The sequence below is a fragment of the Phoenix dactylifera genome, chromosome 12 (assembly GCF_051530095.1).
Source record: "Phoenix dactylifera cultivar Ajwa chromosome 12, Ajwa_hap1_PhDact_Kaust_v1.1, whole genome shotgun sequence".
In the NCBI taxonomy this organism is placed as follows: domain Eukaryota; kingdom Viridiplantae; phylum Streptophyta; class Magnoliopsida; order Arecales; family Arecaceae; genus Phoenix; species Phoenix dactylifera.
The window spans coordinates 29,418,478-29,435,785 of record NC_143201.1 but is presented as its reverse complement, the minus strand read 5'-3'; the positions used below and the strand labels follow the sequence as shown (position 1 = coordinate 29,435,785).

General features: G+C 37.5%; 2 protein-coding genes across 10 annotated transcripts; both read right to left on the bottom strand.

The window, feature by feature from the left end:
• Positions 1-1,672: 1,672 nt before the first annotated feature.
• LOC103704932 (small GTPase LIP1-like) lies at positions 1,673-11,970 on the bottom strand. Of its 9 annotated transcripts, XM_088708042.1 has the most exons (9): positions 11,729-11,818; positions 11,332-11,631; positions 10,334-10,425; positions 10,107-10,248; positions 7,264-7,568; positions 5,308-5,361; positions 5,072-5,202; positions 2,302-2,347; positions 1,673-2,216 (listed from the first exon to the last, which is right to left on the bottom strand). In XM_088708042.1, exons 2-8 carry the CDS (start codon positions 11,420-11,422, stop codon positions 2,317-2,319), a joined length of 846 nt encoding a protein of 281 aa, XP_088564168.1. In that variant the 5' UTR covers positions 11,423-11,631; positions 11,729-11,818; the 3' UTR covers positions 1,673-2,216; positions 2,302-2,316. The 9 variants fall into 9 exon arrangements, with proteins under 9 accessions (XP_088564168.1, XP_008786721.1, XP_008786712.1 ...); XM_008788499.5 differs by having other exon boundaries at positions 1,673-2,219; positions 11,332-11,944; XM_008788490.5 differs by having other exon boundaries at positions 11,332-11,944.
• A 2,385-nt stretch (positions 11,971-14,355) lies between these two features.
• Positions 14,356-16,916, bottom strand: LOC103704963 (homeobox-leucine zipper protein HAT5-like). The gene is made up of 3 exons (XM_039130453.3): positions 16,354-16,916; positions 15,469-15,860; positions 14,356-14,907 (listed from the first exon to the last, which is right to left on the bottom strand). Exons 1-3 carry the CDS (start codon positions 16,472-16,474, stop codon positions 14,500-14,502), a joined length of 921 nt encoding a protein of 306 aa, XP_038986381.1. The 5' UTR covers positions 16,475-16,916; the 3' UTR covers positions 14,356-14,499.
• Positions 16,917-17,308: the final 392 nt, after the last annotated feature.

The following is a 17,308-nucleotide window of genomic DNA, read 5'->3' as shown; positions in this document are numbered from 1 at the left end:
CCCACAATTTTGAGCGCCAATGAGGGTATCCAACGTTAGAGGGGGTGATAACCTCAACATCTGGAGGATGACGAACGACTGTAAGACCTTTCAGGCCATGTATGTATACTGTAAGACAAACAAAGCTGCTGACTGGGTCACCTACATTCTGATAAGATCCTCCGGACACACCAGAAGACCTCTTTTTCATTGTGCAGCTATTGTACTCTAAAAAAAAAGAAAAGAAAAGAAATTGAGAGTATCCAACATCTAGTTCCAAGCGGTCCAGATCAGGAGGAACCACCTCCAGTTTTGTGGTTGCAAATGGAGAAAAGGAGATGAAGGAATCCAACAACAAACTTCAACCGGCCCAAATCCCAAGGAGCCACCACCAGCACCTATAGCTGCAAGTGAAGATGTAGGAATCCAACGTGGAATTCCGACACGTCCAAATCTTGAGAAGCTAACACCTAAGCCTTTGATTGCAGAATCCCGAGTCACCAGGTGCAACTACCGGGGAGGCCACCATTTGTTTCTCATAGTGAGTAAAGATAAAATTGCCTAGAAGCTAATCTTCTTCTTTGGCTTCTTATTAGGTCGATGCTATTGCCTTGTAGTAGTTACAATCTTGAGTACAGGTTACAAGCATGTCTAGCTTTGTTCCAACTTTCCAACTCCATGCCGATGGATTTGCTCTCTCGAGTACCAACTGCAATAATACAGTTGGTCACTCATTGATTGTGCTGAATAGATGTCGCGTAAATACTGGCATTGTTGGTGCCTGGCAGATGCAGATTACGTAGAGCTGTGCGAAACGCTCAAACAAAGCTTCAAAAGAAAAAGGGACGTCATAAAGAGGAAAATATAAAGGGAATGCAAAACATGATCAGACGAAGAGAAATGAGAGGGATGATGTCTCCACTCGAGTCCACTGAAACGGTCTCTTTCCCAGCCGGTTCATGTTCCAGACAACACTATCTTTCTTTCTTCGAGAGTAAGATCACGGCCACAGGTGCAAAAGAAATAACAGTGAAGTCGATCTCCTTCTACAGGTCAAAGGAAAAATATGAGTTGTGCCTTCTTTAAGTGGAGTATATAACATATATTAAAGTGGGAACAATAAATTTTAAACCTCACTGTAACAGGACATCCGCTGGAGCCTCCTTCATGCTCTTTATTAACATGAAATCAAACATGGAACTGCTTCCTGATTCCCTTCCCACTTCTCTACCATATTATCAAGACAAACTGAAATAGTCACAAGCTCAGCATTCCAAAAATAAACGGCCATCTGGTATTGCTTTCGTTTTCTGTTTTTGTTTTCAAAGATCCAAGAAGAATTGAACTCGACTCCAGTAGGTATGATGAAACCTTCTTGCATTTTCAAATTCTTTGTAAGAGTTTTTGACAGCAAATATTTACTGCTTTCAGTTTAAATGAAAATAAAAAGGCATGGGCTGGCAGAAGTTCCGTGCAAATGCTATGTGCAGCATTTTTCACTCGTATAGAAACAGAGACACAAAAAACAACAATACCAAATAGGCCCAAGCGGAAAATCTAGAGGGAGAAAGAACCCTGTCACAAAAAGCTCGTAAAGAAATCAGCTATTCAAACTAAAATGTTGGATAAACAATATTTTGATTTACCTGTATGTTGACTCTGGAAACACACGGCAACAACAGATGATAGGACATGGATCAACTTATTTTTCTTCTTTAATATGAATTAAAAGTATGTTTCTTTTATTCTTACAAACAACCGAGTTTTTACACCCTGCAAGAATATATGTAAAAGAATCGCTGGCAATCTCCACAAGATAGACCTAAAGACCACATATACAAGCAGCATGGCTAGGGCAAATTCGCAGACTCTGCAGATCAACTCCGAACTAGAGAACACATCACAAACAGTTTTATCAAATGCAACAGTCAATCCCACTATATCTTCAGCAGCTGCTGAAATTGCTTCCTGGTATATATAGTTTTGCACAGTATGCAGCATGCCTCCTTTTTATATTGAGGATAATTGTTGGTTGAATTTATAGTCAGACATTGATATCGGCTCGGCTTGATCTGGTGCTAGCCATGTCAGGCAAACTAGATGCTGAAAATCGCTGAAAGCTGTAATTCTCTGATGTAGACATTGGCTGCTGCGGATAGAGCGTGGGAGGTGGTGTTAGATTTCTTTGAGTAGGGACAGGGGGGAGCGCATTGTACTTGTAACTCTCACCACTTAGACTGCTAGAAACATGAAGAAATATGATCAAAGACTTCAACCAGAAAAAGAGAAATAATAAGAATTTCAATATCAAACAGGAACAACCATGTGGTATAGGCATCATGTGAGATCAGGTTGCCCCACAAGCACCCTGTAATTATTGAGGACGCATATCAAGATCATAATATATAGGACGCATAAATATGATTATCTAAGTCATGTATTTGCATGAGCCTTCCAGATACGACCAAAATATAAAGGGGTAATCAACAGCAGTTCCTTTCTTTGACTGCTATTTTACACTTAAACCCTATTGACTGAATTTTATTCATGCCCCTCAATTTCAATGACTATTTAACGTTTAACCCTGGTCCTGTACACATTTCCAGAACAGATATAAGCACGGCAGCAAGTGTGAATAAACAGGCATATAAGTATGTCCAAAACCCATGAAAAAAAGTAGAGGACCTTCCAAGATACTACAAGTGAACTCCATAGTCCTCTGATAGCAAAAGAAAAAGAAAAAGAAAACTTGCAAACATGACATTGAAGCTCTACAGGATGGAAATTTTAACATCATAATATCCATTTTATTGCATTTTATCCAAGCCAAATAGCCGATTCATTCTACATAAGTGTTATGCCTACTTTTGACCGAAGGCAAGAATAAGTTGGAAGTATATATGTAACTAGTAATTCATGCTCCTGGAAGAAGTTGATAAACATGCACAAATAACATCATATTGCAGAGATTAAGATATGATGCACACATTTTAACAAATCCCCACGACTGACACTAACCACAATAGCAGCTAAACAATCCACATTAGGAACGAATGGCCTCATGCTCATGCTGTCTTAACCACTATCAACTTGTAAATAACTATCAACAGAAAATGGACGATAAATAGTACATTAGCATCAACCATCATATATACCCAATGCAACCAATACATACCATATGATAACATAATTACAATATAATATATAAAAATACATACCATATGATACCAACACACAGTACAATAGTTAATATTGGCACAGTAAAGGTGATACCACTACCATATGTTTCAATACAGTATGGTACCAAGGAGCATATGAAGCATGAGCCTAGGGTAGGTACTGGCTATACAGACAAATAGGGGGCAGTACTTGAATCCTTGGGACTTTCAACAATTTCAGCAGTAATGTTGGAGTTTTAAAGTTTCAATGAAAAGAATATATCAAAGTTTTAAAATTTAAAATGTTAAAATATTTTAAAAATAAAAAATTAAGATATAATTAGTCAAGAAAATATATTAGACGTTATTATAGAGCAAATGTATTGCTCCAGTTCAGAATTTTGGGTGTATATTTTCCATTGTAGCTGTAACTTAATGAAATAAAAAAAAATAAAACAAAAATGTCAGAATGTATGTTTCATGTCATTTGCTTGTAGTATATCTTTCGATTGTGGATAATAATATATAAATATTTGAAAAATAATCTATAGATAACAATCTAAAAATAATAATAATTAATAATAATTCAATATGCAAATGAAAAACTGCAAGATTTTCTCTTTAAGCTCAAAAATTGATGGTATACAAAATGTTTGTGCCTAAAGATAATTTATCTGCATAACATATAGGAGATCAATTAGAAAATACACTATTGATCTATCTACATGAAAAATAGGGAAAGAATAGGGAATAGGATTTAACTTCTTGGGTCTTACAACTTGATTCCTTAAAGGAAAAACAATGTCTCATGTCTCACAGATCACTACTCGTGAGGGCCAGTCTACTCACACTTTTTCTCTTTCCCCCAAAAAAAATCTCCAGAAAACCTTCAAAGTTTCTAAAGCTTTGAAGTTTGAACAAACAACTTGACACCTTAAAAGAAAAACTTTGTCTCATATCTCACAAATCACTACTCATGAGGGCCAGTCTACTTTTCCTCTTTCCCCTACAAAAATCTCCAGAAAACCTTCAAAGTCTCTAAAGCTTTGAAGTTTGAACAAAAAACATACATCTAACACGCTTCTAATCTTCTTAAAAATTACAAGATCCAAGTTTGCTGCTTTTAAAATGCTTTCAGAATTTAGATAGCTAAATAGGCAAGCATAAAAAGACATAAATGGCCTATATATACATAGGTATGGCCTTATAAATTAGCTTTGCTCAAATCACCATGACCTTGTGTTTGGAACGGTTCTGGGCAAAATAAAAAAGTTCCAGTTTCGATGTAGTATGGATGACCATTCTTGAAGTATTCTACTTGCTAATTGTCCACACCACCATCGAAAATTATGCCAATAACGGGCCCTGCCACCTGGGCATGTGAAAATTCTCAATTTAGATCACTTACGGACTAAGATGGTCTGGTAGAGAGATTTTTTAACTTGTGTTTCTCAAATAGCCATTCATTTATACATTTCTCTGTACTTACCAAATTGATATTTATTTCACTTTGCTTATGGAACCACAATCTACTCTTCTGGTGGGAAAACTGCCATCTACTTGATTCACCTTAAACCTTATGGATATTGTATCATAGCTTATGCTCTTACACCTAGTCATATAATTTACCCATCAATGCCAAACATTCAGTAGGCTGACATGATTTCCAGAGGTCAACTCGCATATTAGAGAGTTTATTTTTCTCTTTCAAAGAAGGGAAGCCAATGCTATAAGCACCTGATGCTAAACCTGACTGTTACAGATCCAGACAGGTTGAGATACAAATTAAACAAACTCTATGGAAAAAATAGGGAAGATTGATGAAATGAAGAAATGAAAAATAAAGTATCTCTAAGTAATTAATGCACAGAAGAGAATAAGGAAAGAAATGGGTCGGTGAAGGTAATATAAAATAAAAGTTAAAAAGAGCATACCTTAATTTCTTTGGAAATTGATCATCATCACTTGAAATCTCATCCAAACGTTGGATGGAGTTCTGCATGGGAGCTACAGACCATGGATTTGGTGCTGGTAGTTCATCAGAAAAATATCTTCTCCTGATTAACTGAATAAACGCATGTCACTAACATTAAACAACTACAGTAGATCACTACCAAATATATGACAGTAGTAAAATTCCACATGATGAAACAATAGCACTGATATATACCATGCGAAAAAACTTAATCAAAGCTTCTTTGTCATATCTAGCTTCTTTGGCAGCCTGCAAGTAATAAAGAGAAAATTAAAAGATAAATGCTAAATATAAATGAATAATTTCAAAACCTACACAGTTAAAAATATTGAGTAATGTTTTTAACCAAAAAATAAAAAAACATATATTTAATGGTTAGAAAGCAGACTTAGAGCATTGAATGTTCCATCCTGCATACTGCAAATCAAGTAACCAATCTCTCAGCTCAGTCTCTAAGAGGATCTGGCTCCTACTAGAATCTAGATATGATTTGATTGCTGGAGTACATACTTAATTTGTAAAAGTATGCATGACAAGATAAAGAACTTAAGATATGATAATATGATATGGTAAATAGAAAGGTAAAAGAAGAAAAATCTATACGGAGAACCAATGAAGTTTGCTAGCTGATTCCACGCAGAAAAATGTGGATGGGTATTGTGAAAGGTGCTAGAGAGGTGAATTTCCAAACATCTATAAGAGGTTGTTGAAAATTTATTGTATATGACAAAAGCAACATTAACATAAATATAAGATCAACACAGATCACTATATCTAGCTAATGTTTATCACTTCTTTCTCAGCATAATATTACAAAACTATCTAACCAAATTTATTCTTTGCTATTTATTTATTTTGGAAAGACTACATAGCACTTCTGCAATACTATGAATAATCGTATGTCCATTCTTTTTATGTTGCAATGGTTAGATCTTGTTGTGTTTGGTCTTATCAGATTGTAAACTTATCCATATAGATCCATTTTAGCTTTGGAATCGGGTTGGTTTAGGATTGGAACACACTAAGGACAACCCAAATCCTACATGAAATTGAAACCAATTTCAAAAGTTGGACCAAATCCAACCCAATTCATTAAGAGACATTCTGAAAAATATCACTTAGTTAAACAGCCAACGTCTTCCTACATGAAATTGAAACCAATTTCAAAAGTTGGACCAAATCCAACCCAATTCATTAAGAGACATTCTGAAAAATATCACTTAGTTAAACAGCCAACGTCTTGCAAAAAAAGGGGCATGTGGTGTGAGGACAAGCACCAAGTTTGTTGAAAGGTTTATTATTAAGCTATTAAATGTTTTCTAAGAAAATAAATTATTTAAAAGGCATTTAGAATTTGATTACACTAATATGTACCCATATTGAAAGTAATTTTAGGATCTGGAACTAATCCAACAGAATTCATCATGACGCATTCCATAATAAAACATTTAGTTAAACTGCCAATAATGTGCAATTCAAGTGAGCACACAAGGGAAAGAACTAAATTATTTGAAAAATATGGTAGTCCTGCATATAATTATGGTACAGAAAGATAACACCAGCCAAAAAAAAACAGTATACAGAAGTCTGCATCACATACAGGAAATACCCCTATCAGGAAGAAAGACAAGCCACTCAAAAACCCTATATATGACTACAAAAACACATGCAGAAACCAAACAAGGCCAAAGAAAAGGCAACAAATTAAACAAACTCTAGCATCTACTTAAAATAGCACCAAACAAAGCCAACTCCATTTTTATGATACATCTACTAAAGTTATGATACATTTCACAGTATGCAAGGAAGCTTTTGATAAAAGAGGAATTTCTTGATATATTGCGCATACATACATGCACCCAGGCTGTACCTAGTACAAAATACATTAAAGGCATTTCTGGAATTATTCAAGAAGGGCACTGAAAACTTTTGATACGCTATAACAGGATACAGATCTAATATGTTCAAAGAGTACCAAAGGATCAACACAACTAATTATTTCATGAAAGATCACATGCAACATAGTTGACTTAGATATCAGTAGAAAGAATCATAAAAGTAGTGCATTACAGTATATCTTAATATCACTGTACAAGGCCTAAAATTAAACTTTGGAAATTCCAAAAAAAAAAAAAAAAAAAACGTTCTTACTGTGATAAGGCCTGAACTGCCTGGGAAGCTCTCCGTTAAAGGAAGTTCCTCGCTAGATGGAAGTAGGCCCTGTTTTTCAACCCATTGGCGAGCGACATCAACAAGGTTTCCACTGCTTCCCCTGATGCCCTCCTTTGCAGCAATATCAGCTTTATTACTGATAACCAGGTAAGGAACAGGAAGACCTCCAGGCCCACCAGAACCAAGTGGAGCTGAAAATGTTCCAGTTGTGGCAATTTCTGTCGCCCACCGCTGCAAGCTTGTCTTTGTCCTCCTTTGGGAGAGATCGTGAACAAATATAACACCTATGGATGAGTGTCAAAAGAGGAAAATGACTACAGTATGTTAATTCTCAATAAACACACTGAAGTAGATTATACAGTTGTTCTCGAAATAAATAAATAAACAAAATTAAACAAACAATCATTACATGCAATGATCAGTTTCCTCACTATTATCATAGATAGGAAGTGGTATTTCCAGAATATTCTCACAATTACAGCATATGGCCATACATCATCAGATATAGGTAACATGCACTCTCCCTATGCCCATGACTCAAAATGGATAAGACAACTTGTTTATGAAAACAAAAACTGTTATGATTTCCATTTTAGAATACGACCAGAACATAAACAAAATTTGGGACAAAGGAAATCACAAGGCCACGATTCTTAAGAGTCCCCACATTATTTCTATCAGAACATGACTTTTAATTGTTAATAACTGGGAGAAAGAACCAATTCTCATGTCTTACAAGTAAACAGGCTTCAAAGTGGACAGTTTTCAGATAAATAATTGCCATATTATGCTAAAATAAAAGGATATTCAGATTATGATAATAATTTTATTATCCCCTGGATTTAAACTCAAAAATGAAAACCAAAATAACATCATAGCTGAATAAATCTGTAGATATTCAGATTTAAATCTGTAGATGTTCAGATTACTGGCTGCAGGCCTGTGGTAAATGCAGAAGATGATGATTACCAGAATAAATCAAATACCACCCATATGCCGAGATGGAAAATCTGCATAAAGGTGTCAGCCACCAACAAAAAGGGGTAGTGGATCCATGGAAAGAGACAAAGGGATCCATGGCAAAAGACCAGCAACAGGAATAATTTCCAAAAAGGTTGTCGAATAAACGAGACATGAAAAAGCAAGATGCAAATATAAAAATCCAGCAGAGAAGGAGAAAGGCCAATGACCCATGACTCTAGAACCATTTCCAAACTTAGCCCTTGAATACCATCACTAACCAAGGATTCATGTACCACTCTACCCCATTCAAGCCACATGTTGGCCGAGTACAGTAATGTACCATACCATACTAGTGATGCCATGCTATTCCGATCGATCATAGTCGCAGGTTTGGAATTGGGAACAATATGGTTAAGCATAAAGATCCAAAAACCAGAAAAAATAAAGATATGCCAAAAGTTCGAAAAGAATTCAAACAACTGAAAGTTAAAAATAATAATAATAAAAATAGAATACAAGAATGAAATGTTTATATTGTATTTATGTGATGACAAGCATGCTATAGGTGAGCATAATAAATGTTAAAAAAAACTAACACCTCAGACAACAACATGCAGAATTGTCAATTTGTATTTATAAAAGGTTCCTTGAATTAGTCGTGAATAATTTTTGAATAAATCATAAACTCTGTAAATAATTATTGAATAATTGTGCATATTTGATGAATTATTTAAGAAGAAAATTTCAGAGAATTATTTGTCTAAGGGAAAAAATGAGAACAAATTGAAATTTTTTTAATAATTTGGAGTAGTGTTATTATGTTCCAATTATGTTCTCAATCAAGTTGCATGGCTAATGGCAAAGAAAAGCAGGTCCGTCCCCATCCATGCTGATGCACACCTATCCCTCTTTCAATATCCGATCCCATCAAAAATTTAAAGGAAAGATTCCCTTCTCTCTCTCTCCCTCTCTACTTAGAAAATTGATCTCCTTATACGCACTTCCCTTTTATTAAGTAATCTATAACTACTAATAGACTCCTGAAGGCTTTGGATAGCTATGTCAAGCTCCAATGGTATCTTATACATTGTAGCTATCAAGCCGTAATCGTGTCTTATACATCTCTTTATTTTATTTGGCAACCTTCAGATATCTTCAAATACCATTTTATCAAAAGAAAAGAAAGAAAGATCAATCATAGATCTTGTATGAATAGAAGTAGTCCAATAATGATCTTAATGATGCTGTCATATGCAAAGTATTGTCAACAGCCACCACAACTTCACGTCCATTTGTCCAATATTACATCCAACATTAAACCAGCCAATGCAGGCAACAATGTCTCGTAGATATATATAAACAACAACTTTTCGTGGTTTATTCCATTCTTCCGGTATTCATTTCATTTTACAGCATATATTGAAGTTGATCAAGTAGGAGATTCCAATACTTGAAAATTTTGTGCTTTGAGTGATCTCCCTCGTAGCATGACTGTGTTTTGCTTTTAGCTCTACATTCTCACGTCAGTGGTGAAAAACTATAAACTTTTCATATTTATATGAAGATTTTGATATCTATTTTTTATACAAAAACACACCAATATCGAGAAAGCAGAAGCCATCGATATCAATATAACATTCATGGAAAATTGTTCCTCTAAAAGCCATTATGAGTTCCTTCCATTATGAGTTCACGAAGTAAAATTTAGTAATATCCTCCTCAAACAGATATTGTGTCCTTTGCCATATATACAAAACAAGAAAAATAATGGGAATTGGAAACATGCGATGTTGTGGGCAAGTTTGACCTATACATAGCTAGACAAGTAAAACAACCTAAAACATGAAAGATTGGCTTACCATTGATTTGTGTGTAGAAAAGAGATCGACAATCTTTATACCGTTCATGTCCTGAGACATCCCAAAGCTCAACAAAGAAGTCCCTTTCTGCATCACTTTTTACGCTATTAGAAGAGCTGCCAGCACTTCCATAAGTAATATGCTGGATAAGAAAAAATTTGACTTTGTGAGGAAACCTTAAGAGAAAGCCACATTCCAATTTGAAAAGCAAAATGTAACAACCTTACCTTCATGCTCACTGTGCACCCTATTGTTTGAGGTGGTCGAGCAATTGAAGAACATTTTACAATTAGATGAACTAGAGAGGTTTTTCCGACACCTGACAGGAGATAAATAAAATATCAAGCTTTAAGCAATAGGTTAGCATGCAAACATGCACGAATCAGACAAACATAAACATAAGAATACATACACACAAACAACTCGGATGTATGCGCACAAGCATGTATTACATGGAATTAACTGTATGCTAAAACTAATTAGAACAAACACATATTTTAGAAGATAAAGTGCATGGTTTATTTGTCTGTATATAGTTTATTAGGCCATTCATTCTAGGAGAAAACTCTTGTTATCATGCACTTTGGCACCAGCACTGCATATGTGAAACACTAACCAGGGGAAGAAAAAATATTTAAATTTATCCGATTTTCTCATACTTTATGTTCTTGCTACTGCCAATAGTAAACTTAAAAGATTGCAAGCAAAGATGCTTAATAACTCATATTTTAGACCACCATCTTTCAAGCATCCCTTTTAGCTGTAGCCACTTTGCAGCACCTGAAGAGAAAATCCATTCTGCGAAACCACTGTTTCACCTCTGGACATAGAATGATATCAGGGTGCATCGTTTTGTCGATGCATCCAGAATGCGCATTATCTATAATCAGCCAGACATAAGCCGTAAATAAATACCAAAAATCAGTTGTGGCGTTAACAGTTAGAAACATTTGCAAAAAGCAAACACATTTATACATCATTGGTCTTGCATAATACACATTAAAACGGAACCCAAAATCGAAAAACAAAAAAATTTTAAAAACCATCAATGGTAGCAAGATCAGTCGATCATCTAAACAATTCCAGAATCAACACTGGTAAATAATTTCTGAGTACCTAGTCGGAAGGATTAAAGATCCAATTTTTCAGTAACAGAAGTATAAAGAGAGAAAATTCGAATATTCAGCAAAAAAAAAAAAAAGCGAGATAGGGATCGATTGATTACCAGCGTCTCCGACCACGAGGACCCGGACCTGGCCGCAAGGAGGGCCGCCGTTCTGCTCTCTGCTGTCCCTTTCCCTTTCCCTCCAAAACATGGCTCCCCCAAATCCCTCGACCACAAGAATCTCCTCCCGGACCCAAGAAACCAAGTCTCGCAGAGATCCAAGTCCCCCTCAAATCCCAGCGAGTAGCAACGCATTTGACGTGGGCATATCATTGAATACCACGCAAAGATCCACTCAAGCCAAGATCCATCAAGAACGCCAAGAATCCGAATCTATACCCGAAGAACAACAAAACCCTTCTGACCAAATTGTCTAAAAACGCATCAGTCGGAAGAACTGATCATGATCCAAGAGCTTAAATTTCCAGGATCAGAAGAAGAAGAGGAAAGAAACGACCTGAAGGACGAAGGCCGTCGATCTGTTCGGTTTTCACATTTAAACTCGCTCCTTCCCTTCTAACTCTTAACGGATCACGTCCACGTAAATCTGGGAAGGAACTCGCGTCGACTAACCCAGCCCAGAAGCACGTGCGGGTTATGTCGGTGGATTCCAGCTCAAGACAAAAAAAAAAAAAAAAAATCCGATCTCGGTGCTTCAATTTGGGCCAAGCTCGTTATTGCGCGAGCAAGAATCATATTAATATACGCAACACCATCATTTACAGTCTTAATCTCTCGAACAAAATATTAGAATTTTTTTAATATAGTTTATCTATTAAAACTTGGATAGCAAATTGCTAGGTGATTATCAAAATCACAGTTGTTTTTTTTTTCCAAGACAAAAAAAATATTATAACACTTCTATGGCATTAGTAAATATTAAGCTCGGAGGCATCCTTGCTTCTTATTTGGACTATAATGAATGATGGTGTGCTTTTTCAGACTAAGCATGTGTTCAGAGAGGCAAACGGAGCCGCGCACTGAATGGTTCGCGGGCACTTCATTGGTTAGAAAAAAGGAGTTGCCTAGAGTGCTCCTGAATATATTGGTTTCTGATTTTGTTAGGTATATTCGTACTCGTATAAATCACTCATTTCAGAAAATAAAAAAATATTAAACTCGTGCCTACCGTACAGGATTTCATATATTTATTATCTCTATTCAGAAATCAATTAAATACTCAGGCTTTGCAGAGATACTTAAGGCTTTTGATTCAAATAGAATGATGTATATTTGATTCAAGGCAAACATTCAACATGTATGTCCTAGAGGTCCAACGCACTTCCTACTTTTGGTGCAAGGATCGATTTGGAGAAGGCAACAGTCTACCTTCTAAAATTTTTGCTGTCTCGCTATCCCTGTCATGTAGATATAACCTTTGAGTAAAATAAAAGGGAAATTGACAGCTTATGATGGACGCTCCATGAATGCTAGGTCCGTCATTAGATGCACATTTTTCCTGTTTACTATTAATTTATATTAATCAAATATATTAGTCATTTAATTGACTTAGGTCGTTATTAAATTGTGGATTAAGTTACCATGGTACGTATAGTAGCTTTCAATAGCGTTTCCCTTGCTTAGCTGTAGGTGATTGCGTGGACGTTGAAACGCTCGCTAGGCCAGAATTCACATACCAGCACAATCAATATAACAGAATAGAATAGAATATATGCAATCCTAACCCAATCCATTCCACTAATAAACCCAAATACCCAAATCCGAGCCCCACCTACCTATAATTTCAGACCCAAATACAGTTAGCATCAGGTCTGGACTGAATTAGACGAAGTAGGAAGCTGCTTTTTAATTTTTCTCAAAGCTGGATGCTGCAAAGTCGCGTTTGCCATTAATCCATCTCGCCACAGTCGACGGATCTCCTTCCAAGATGATTCTGTCGTTCTGAAACATAAATATAGCAGATTGGAACCGAGTTGGCGATGATTGGAATGGATGCAGAGCGTTGGAATGGCAACTCCAATACCGGCTGCATTGGGCCCGGAAGACAACGCCCATCCCGCAACGCGAGAGGACGGGAGCGTCGCCACGCGGCGGGCGGAGCCCGCACGAGCGTAGGCCGGTAGGTGGCAGCAGGCGAGATGCTTGCGTGTTTCCTAGCCCTTGTCTGATCAAGACGTCGGCAAGAACATGTGTCCAAAGGCGGACCGTCCAATCCACCCACCTGGTACCAGGCAGAGACCGCCCCTAGATCGGACGGTGGATTAAATAACGCGCAGTTCAGCATCTATGCCTTAAGCGGTCAGCTGATTTTAGAGACTCAGTAACCAAACTACAACCAGCCTAACATCCTCAGAAACAATCACACCACCTCCTAAAGTCTCCTTCCCGCTGAAGCAGAAATCACCAAAATTTTCTAGTAACCATCACCAGCCAAAGTCATATTTTCTCCTCACTTAGATTCGTCGACTTAGTACCGAACTCTGTACCAGTGCCACACTGATATAATATCGAAACGATACGGTATAAAATTTAGAATTTATACTCTTAGAGTTTAAAATTTAAGATTTAGGGTTTAGGATCACTCGATACATCATTCGTACAGAGTACTGGTATCGAACTTATACGATATTCAGATTGGTATGGCGTATCATGCTCCTACAAGCTTACCCCCATGTAGCAGCCCCCACTAGGCCCCTACCCCGCCAGGAGAATATTCAATGCGGACAGAATTGACCGTGTGTTGGACACCTCGGCCGGTTTTACTTATACCTTCTCCATCTATCGATCCGACTCGGTTACCCCTCTGGGCTCCGGCACGAATACCACGTGTGAGTACGTCACACCTGGCACCATCGAGACTACCAGCAAAGCGATACGCCTTTTCAGACCCCGTGTCCAAGCAGGAAGCAACCGGTCTCCACAATTTAATCGACGCCCATGCGTCTCGAACTCGGAACCATTTGGGTGGAAGTAAGGCCACGTTCCCACTAGGCTACCACCTCAGTGGTAAGACCCATCTATCTTCACATTCGAAATTTGACCAGCGCACCTTTCCGCTGTCACTAGTCTGTATAAGGGAATTTCAAAGCTTTATTCAATATGAACAAACTGAATAAAAAAGAGAAAAAGAAGAGAGGTTCCACAACCCATTTATATCTCGGCTGCCACTAAAATGGCCTTTTATTGCCAATAATTCACCACGTAATTAATATCAAGCAAGAAGAGGGAGGATACAGTAAAATAGGTAGAGGTCGAACATTGTATGAGTTAAGGCCAGAACCAATAGGACTGGTCCTCCACAGGGAACCCATAATTATTCAAACTGTCTTCGAGCCTCAGGAAGTTGCATCCTTTGACCTCGCCAACCTCTCCGGCATGCAAGAGGTCAGATCGATCAGGTTGAAAAATATTGGAAGAATCCACGGGCACCATCAGCGTCGAGTGTGCTCCTTCACGGATGTAGTAGTGAGGGCTCTCGGAGTCCAACACAGTGCTGTTGGCAGAGCTGAGGTCCTCTTGCTTGCATACTGTGACTTGGGCATTTACTCTTTTCATCTCACACAGAGAATCCGAGCCTAAGTTCTCCAATTGGTGAGCAAATTTGTTGGATTCAAATGGTTCTGAGCTGCCGATATCCTTCTCTTTGAGGAGGAGCATGTTTGTGAGAGAAAGAACCTGTTGAGAGGAAGCTCCAGTAGACGAGGGTAATGAAATGATTCAGTAATTTAGGATTGTCTGAACGAAAACTCAGTCCACCGAACAGATGAACAGAGACAGGAGACTAGGACAAACTTTTCTTTCAGTAGCAATCAACTTATATTATTATATATGACATGTCTCAACAAACTAAATCTACTGCTTTCTTCTTTTTAGTAGTAATAAGCAAAATGACAAGAAAAAAACACGAGACAAGAAAAATATAATGTAGTTAGAAGCATTGCGCCTTTCTGGACCTTCACATTATCTAGGGATCAGCAGTAGCCATACAATTACTGCAGTCAGGAACTATTGTTATAGATCAGAATGAAAGTATAATTTTACACTGCTAGACTATATTTAGGTGTCATTTATCAAGCCATTGTTTGACCCCTCATGTAATTTAGTGCTTCAAACACAGCTGATAGCCTAAAGAAATAAGCACAGCCACATTCAAAGTTGAAAGAATTAAGGAATGGAAATGGTTCGCAGAAGAGAAGCAATGTTTCTAAAACTTTGTGAAAGTTCTGAAAGGATTACCTCGGTTCGAAGTTTCTCCTTCTCTTTTAGCAGGATATCATAATCAGCCGTGAGGGCATCATATCTGGATTTGAGGGCCTCGTAGTCCTTCTCCAACTGCTTTGTCTTCCATCGGGCACGGCGGTTTTGAAACCATATTGCAACCTGTCTGGGTTTCAGTCCAAGATCCCTTGCAAGCTGAACTTTCGTCTCTGGCTCAAGCTTGTTTTCAAGCTCAAAAGTCCTCTCAAGGAACTGAACTTGATCAGCTGTGAGCCGCCTCTTCTTTACTGGCTGGTGAACACCCTCATCCAAATCCTCATCACCAGTTTCTTCCAACTCAAATGGTCTCCAGAAGGGCTGTTCGAGCCTGTTCCCGAGTACATCTTCATAATTCATCATAGACATTGAGCCTGAGACCGAAGTGTTTTAGATTTTATTACATACTAACTTGTTAGTATAAACTAAAATTAATGCAACTATCCAACTATAGATATAGTTGCTTTTTTTTCAAAAAAAAGAAAACTATAGATATATGGATGGTGAAAGTTTTTTTTCTTTACTTGCATATGGGAAATTTTTGGCTCATACCGAAGTAAATAGCTTGCGTTAGTTGCATCTAAGAGGCACAAAAGTGCAAATTGAAAATTAATACAAGAGAAACATGCTAACTCTGAAAACATGAAGTCCTGAAAAATGTTTCCAAAAGTCTGCGAAAACCAACTTCCAACTCTTATTCCGCAATCCAAAGCATCCATTACGTGCTTAATAATCAAAAAATAATGAATTCAGTAAGTCGACTAGAACGTCGGAATAAAATCTTTGAACATCAAAAACGGAAAATAACAGGGGCGGAGAGAGAGAGAGAGAGAGAGAGAGAGAGAGAGAGAGAGAGAGAGTTGGTACCATGGAATTCTCCATGAGAAGTGCCCGGAGAGAGCAGGGACGCAATAGCATCGGAAGAAATCCGTTCAGTCTGGAGCAAAACCGCCATATTTGAACTCACATAAGGCCTTCTTGCCGCCATCTCCTACCTTTCTATCTCTTCCTCTTCTCCTCCTCTGTTTCTCTATCTAGTCCTTACCAAACGAAACAAGAGATTTTCTTTTTTTGCGCTTTCGTTCCAAGTTCCAACTTTGTGGAATATTACACAGAACCGCGTTTTTCCCAGTCTGATCGAGAAATCTTGGCCACCTTTGAATTCTAGTGCTTGTGTCCGAAGAAGCTGGTGATCATCACAGTGGAGCCGTGAGAAGACGCCTGGGGGCACCGGCCGCTCGGACCCATGAATCTCTTCTCTCTCACACACACCCACACACTTGGGAGAAGAGCAGGAGGAGACCAGAATTGGTTGATGGGTCCCTGAATATTCCGTCGGTGATTAGCAAAGCAAGAAGAGATTGCAGAGAAGAGTGGAGGAGGGAGGACAGGGACTTCGGGGTGGCCTCTTTTTCTTCTTCGCTTTCTTTGGGTTGGAGGGGTCGGAGGGCCCTCCCTATAAAGACGGGAGGGGGCCCTGTCGGGCGGGGATAAGGGATGGAGTCATAGAAAATGACGGCAATAGCCTTCTATTCTTTTTCTTTGGATAAACAAAATAAATTTATATATTTTGTTTTTAAAGTAAAAAATAAAGGTCATTTTTTCAACATTAGTAAGCGAGAAAAAAAAAGGAAGGCAAAAATACGGTCAACGGATTAAAAAATCCATTAAATCCATTAAAAATTATTTTTTTCATAGATTAAAAATTAGAATTTTTTTCAAAACTATTTTTAATCTATCAAAATCTATTAATAAGATCTTCTTGTAATGTATATTTTTTTTCTGGAAGTAGATGTTTAACTAAATATAAGTCATTTTGGAA

Bases quoted from the DNA above. Each gene is read 5' to 3' on its own strand.
- LOC103704932 (XM_008788457.5), bottom strand. From the start codon at position 11,422: ATGTTTTGGAGGGAAAGGGAAAGGGACAGCAGAGAGCAGAACGGCGGC. The intron at 7,569-10,106 runs GTAAGCCAATCT...ACTCATCCATAG, and splicing joins TTTCTACACACAAATCAATG to GTGTTATATTTGTTCACGAT. The intron at 2,220-5,071 runs GTATGCTCTTTT...TCATGTTTCTAG, and splicing joins CAATTTCCAAAGAAATTAAG to CAGTCTAAGTGGTGAGAGTT.
- LOC103704963 (XM_039130453.3), bottom strand. From the start codon at position 16,474: ATGGCGGCAAGAAGGCCTTATGTGAGTTCAAATATGGCGGTTTTGCTC. The intron at 15,861-16,353 runs GTACCAACTCTC...CTTCGGTCTCAG, and splicing joins TTCTCATGGAGAATTCCATG to GCTCAATGTCTATGATGAAT. The intron at 14,908-15,468 runs GTAATCCTTTCA...TCCTCTCAACAG, and splicing joins AGGAGAAACTTCGAACCGAG to GTTCTTTCTCTCACAAACAT.